Raw genomic sequence first — 5657 nt, 5'->3', positions numbered from 1 at the left:
AGACTGGCATCAGTTTCTTTCTGCAATTGCCTTCTCAAAATGAGCCCATAAGCATATTGCCCAGTTTGTAAACAGCATAGAGAACCATCTACCTTCTTGCTTACAAATTATGATGCCTCAACTTGGCATGATGTTCATTTCTCAGCACAAAAGGTTGGCAAATCAACTACTTACATAGGCATGACCATTATCTACACTTACATGTATTCATATACAGCCGGTGTTCTGATGCACATAACAGAAAGATCAAAGTTGTTGATGGAACGGAACCATTTTGAAATAAGCTGTTACAGTTACACCTTCACCTTACATGAACTATACCAAAGATGCCCTGTACTGAGGTATTCACTAATTCTCTTCTTTTTAATTCCTATAAGACTAAACCCGCTGTTTTTAATCAGAGGTGGTACAAAAGAGCACATAGACCAGATAACTATACCTATTGCCTTGCTGCACTATATATATTAGTAGTAAGCAAAAGAGGACCTCATGGTCTGTTAGATGTACAACAGGTTGGTCTTCATTTATAGACATAGAAGGCTGTAGAATACGAGGGGTATGAAAGCATTATCGAGCTGTGTTGTATATGCTTCTAATAACAGGCTCAATGTCACGGCTACCGAAAGTGACAACCAGTGCTGTGCCAACATGAGAAAATTAGTTAGTAGTTACTCTTAGTTTGTGCATACCAGCATAAAGCTCCAGTCACTACGGTGAAAGAGATTAAGGAATCAAACCTGTGAAAGAATGTATCCACTTGAAGCTAATAGTGACACCAGAATTGAGCAGGCTGCCAGTACAGAAGTTATGCCTGCTGCCGTGCCTTCAATTGTTTTATCTAACATTTCAGGAAAAGATGCATAAGTGATCAGAGAGCAAGTATGGAAGGAGGACCAAGAAATAATTATGACCAAACTCACTTCCTGTCTTGCTCCATCTTAGGACCCCATACTTGTACCCTATCATTGATGCCTATGTACAAATAGGAGCATTTTTCATCAGATAAAACATACAAACAGTAGAAGATGTTAACAGCCTATTGAAGGTTGGACATACCATGGTATCACCTATTCCCAAGCTGAGAATTCCAGCAAAAGGGGCAAGTGGTCGGTCATTGAATCCAGATGACATCCATTTAGGAAGTGCACAGCCCAGTAAGAGTGAGAAATGACTGAAAACAAAACAACAGAGACAAGTTTCATCCTACAGTGGAATGTGCAAAGGAGTCGTAAAATAAGGAAGAAAAGCACAAATAACACTTACCTAATAATGAGAATCTCAGAATCACGATGATCGGTGAAGGCGTTCATGAATTGATGCACAGTACGCCCAAGAGGATATACTTCCCAAACCTGAGGGCATAATTTTGAGGGAGAAATGAGCAAACTTGGCATAACAGATACTGCTGAAGGGGAAAAAAGGAAGGGGCTGAGGGAGAACATGAGTAAACTAAAGGATTCTTACACGAATCATCTCCAGTATTAAGAAAACTGCAAACGCTGCACCAAATGCCAAGTCCAAGAAAGCAGGCTGCAAAACATAGAACAAATTGACAAAATAATCTCTGAAAAAAAATCGAAACGGAGGGAGTAAATGTTCTGATGGGATTGAAATTAAGAAAGACATAAATTACCTGAAATATAACAGCAGGAGAGAAAATCAAGACAGCAACAAGATGGTAGTACTTGCGCAAAAGAATCCTTTCCGTTGTGCTTTTCTTCGAAATACTGTAGAACCTTCTAATTGACACACATATCACACATATCCAGTACGCACATAAAGCAAGACGTCCATATGAATTGGTGAACATATAGTTAAGAACCCTGTGAATAATGAACAAGTAAGCAAACAGAACATAGGTATCTACGAAAAACAGAGAAGATTTGACGTGAAAGAACGAATTGCAAAGTTAAAATAATAAAGTCAATATATTGATGATATGAAGCACACTGTTATCTTCCCATGAAAGGCAAACAGTGACGCTTACCAGCCAAATGGATGCACTTCAAGACCAACAAGGCGTGTCCATGACGGCACTAACATCAGCAAAGCCACCAACAATGAGACATAAAATACACCAGAACCTATTCTTTTTTCTGTCTGTTTCTCAACTGCTTGTGTTCTTTGCTTCCCCAGTGTTTGACAGTAAGCCCAAACTTGGAGGGAACATTTGTACAACAGGGGTAGTACAAACAGTCCAAGCAAAATCCCCTGCCAAAAGAAGGAAGAGATATAAACACACTGTAAAGTTTGCTTTAAATTACTCAGTGAGGAACTGGGTAAGTTTTCACTGATAGAAAAAATAGGCACCCAAACTCGAGTTGAAAAGGACTCAAATTTGGATGGTGGGTGGGGTGTACACTCACACCTCTCACCAACCGAGCTAGTCTCAGTTACTAAAACGCACTAGAAGCTCCAGCCAGAACTTTCAAAATAAGAGAAACTCTACCTGAATAACAGTGGCTATCTCGCTTCGAGTTCCAGGTGTGTGAATGAGTGCTTCTGACGTTGCCGAGAATTCCATCTGCCACAAAATAATAGTGAAAATAAATGAATCAGATTTTCTCTTTTTATGCAAAAATATAGTTACGATGAATTCATACCTTTGAAAGAGTATGAGCCAGCATATCACCAAAGTAAAGGACGAGACCAGTTGATACCAAAAGTGCCTCCCCTGGAATTTATATCAGAGTATAAGTAAATATGAAAAAAGAAGTGGCAATGCCAAGTCAATGAAGGAGAGATATATACGAATATATTGCACCACTAAACAAAACACACACAAAATGGCTGGCATTACATGCAAAAGATATTAAACAAAGTGGGGACAATTGTAATTGTTCTTATACGCATATATATTTCTGCAATGGAATTTATCTACTCCTATAAGATATGCAGGAGATGTATAAATGTCTATCAGCATATGCAATCACATATGAACAAATGAAGAGAAATAAAGATCTAATTACATCTTAGACTTCAGGTACAAACCAAAAGATGAACATGAAGGGAACTTCTCTAGGATGTGCTTGATTAAGATCACAGCAGCCACGCCATGAAAGAGCAGATAAGCATTTTTCCCCATCCTTAACAGACCTGCAGTAATATGCAGCACAGATTAGTTTGCCAATCTCTTGTTACCACTGGACTTGAATAATGTTAAAAATAAAGTGCGTTTATTGCATGCTACCTCCATCAGATTTCAGTAGGAAGACCAAGAAGGTCATGAGACATAAAGCTGCCATCAATGAACCATATTTCAAAGTTTTAGAAGCTCCATTGTTGGTAGACTGGCAGAGATGCCAAAAGAAGAAGGCTAGCACACTGAGGCAACTGATTGATACTGCCCAGTACTGCATCTCGAGGTATGCAAATTCTGGCCAGATAAACAGGAGGATGCGCAGTTAGTAAACTGCATGCGCCACAGAAAAACTCAATAGTAGCACATAATATAGAATATATAAATACAGTTAACAAGACAGCTGACTTGTGAATTTATTGATTAAGATGCTAAAACAGAAGTATACCTTCTGGTCCACTAGGATCTGTCGGTAAGATCCTCGAAAGCTGGATTAACCGTGCAAGCATGACACAAGGCAGAGTAGTGGCGCCGAGAAGAATGCCTGACGAAGCACCTGGCCTGGAGCGTATATACATCAGACACCGAGCACTAGGTATGGTATTATTTTGTAGATCGCAGAAGACGCGATAAAATTAAGTAGCTGCACAATTCTGAATACAATGTAGCAACAAGAGTAAACGACTGCAGTTTGCAGGCCTCTGAACCATAAAGTCACTAAGCCACGAGTTAGAAGTATTCTGATTGCATGCTAGTAATTCCTAAATCAGCAATTCTACTACAAAGGATTCAGCTCTTAGTCTGCCAATGCCCTAACTACACCACCAATTATTCCCCAATTGTGCAGGCAAGCCACGGAATGCGCCAGCTAGCGACCATCGTTCAATTGTGCAGGCAAGCCAGGAATGTGGCAGCTAGCGAACAACGTTCTGACCAATTCGTCAACAAGTTTTGTTCGTCCACGTGGGAACCGCAGAAGACCAAATTCAAAGCGCAGAAAATCCCCAAATCGCGAGCATTCATTTTATTCTCTCCGGTCTCTAAGTCCGAGGCAAGAGGAGAAGGGCAGTACCTGGTTCTGAACCGGCGGAGCGGGGATGCGGGGCCGGAGGCGGCGCGGTCGACGGCGAGCTCGAGGGCCAGGGCGGCCGCGGCGAGGAGCGCGAGCGGGGCCGCGAGGCGGGCCGGGGCGGCGTGCGCGACGCGCGCGGCGAAGAGGAAGACGACGAGGCGCTCCCCCGTGAGCAGCGCCCGGGAGGACGCCATCGCCGGTGCCGGCTGTGCCGATCCGGGAGGGAGCTGGCGTCAGGGACACGGCGCGAACCGGCGGGCTGTTTGTTGGTTGCGCTCGCGCGTGGCTTCCGTTTGGCTTGGCTTGGCTGGGACGCTGCTTTGGTTGGCTTTGGCTTTGGGTGGTGGTGGTGGGTGACTGACCAGACGACCAGGCTCGGTCCGGTCAGACTTGGCGGTCGGCGCCCGGCCGCGCGCTTCGTTCGTCTACATCATGCTTCACATCCAACCATGGTCAAACGCCCGATTGAGTTCGCGGATTTTTTTTTTTTTGCAGCGCTAGTTCAAAGTCAACATAATTTACATATGTTTCATCTCAAACACATAATTTACATATCGTGAAAGCAACCTTTCATCAAACGAAAAGTAAATAAAAAATTAATAGTTGTGCAAAATTCACCTGAAAATAAATGAGAACAAGAAATCGTCATAATAAACATAATAATTGCTAGATGCGTGAGCTGAGCGATTTTACAATCAACAAACATGCTTAAAATTCTATATAAAAATCCACTCGTCACAACCCCGGATGAATCACGGATCATGGTGGAAGCATTCTTTGTCAGAGTATTATTATCACATGACTTCAGTATGAGAGCGAGAATAATCGATGTATGCGCCTTCACACGGTACATGGTTGTTTGTTGCAGTATATATGGTCATTTGAGTTCGCAATTTTTGATGCCAAATGGAGTGCACACAATTATATTGAGATTCACCTCCATTTTCACCCAGGTGACCATCAAGCTCTAACAAAAAAATATCCAAACAAACATGGCATTTTATGTAAATACCACGCACTGAATTTAATCTCAATATAAACAACAAATTAATCATCATTACCATATTGTTCTAATGATTTTTTTGTATGAAGGGGTCAATGTCTCCGTTCCGTGGACCCAGATGGAGGGGGTCTATGCCCCCCCCCCCCCCCATTCGATGCCCACTAGGATGTGTTACTGCGTTGTTTTCTTAGTGAGATTGGAAAGAGATTGGACACATATGACACGTCTATTGCGCAGTCAACCATGTCCTGCAAGACAACCTCAACGCACGTGCCCGATATGACTACTACACGGTGGGCAGTTACGACCGGAACATCGAGTTGTTCGTCCTGGATGACATCGAGAGTGAAAGTAGTCCAAATTCGAGTATCGCTATTTTGTGTGCTGCCAATACCTTCCTCTATGATCCGGTGAAGCGGCGCTGGATTTTGTGGGGCGGGCTAACATTGTCAGCGCTGATGTGGGCAAGTAGTGAGCTCAAATTAGATCATGCAACCATGCAT

General features: G+C 42.7%; 1 protein-coding gene across 1 annotated transcript; it reads right to left on the bottom strand.

The window, feature by feature from the left end:
• Positions 1–240: 240 nt before the first annotated feature.
• Positions 241–4204, bottom strand: LOC124693046 (dolichol kinase EVAN-like). The gene is made up of 14 exons (XM_047226492.1): positions 4152–4204; positions 3528–3640; positions 3191–3376; positions 2992–3096; positions 2604–2674; positions 2450–2524; positions 1988–2211; positions 1634–1823; positions 1465–1530; positions 1264–1352; positions 1057–1171; positions 921–972; positions 738–838; positions 241–638 (listed from the first exon to the last, which is right to left on the bottom strand). The coding sequence occupies exons 2-14, from the start codon at positions 3586–3588 to the stop codon at positions 525–527; spliced, it is 1449 nt and encodes a 482-aa protein (XP_047082448.1). The 5' UTR covers positions 3589–3640; positions 4152–4204; the 3' UTR covers positions 241–524.
• Positions 4205–5657: the final 1453 nt, after the last annotated feature.

The sequence above is a fragment of the Lolium rigidum genome, chromosome 2 (assembly GCF_022539505.1).
Source record: "Lolium rigidum isolate FL_2022 chromosome 2, APGP_CSIRO_Lrig_0.1, whole genome shotgun sequence".
Classification (NCBI taxonomy): Eukaryota; Viridiplantae; Streptophyta; class Magnoliopsida; order Poales; family Poaceae; genus Lolium; species Lolium rigidum.
This window is presented reverse-complemented; position numbering and strand designations above follow the sequence as displayed.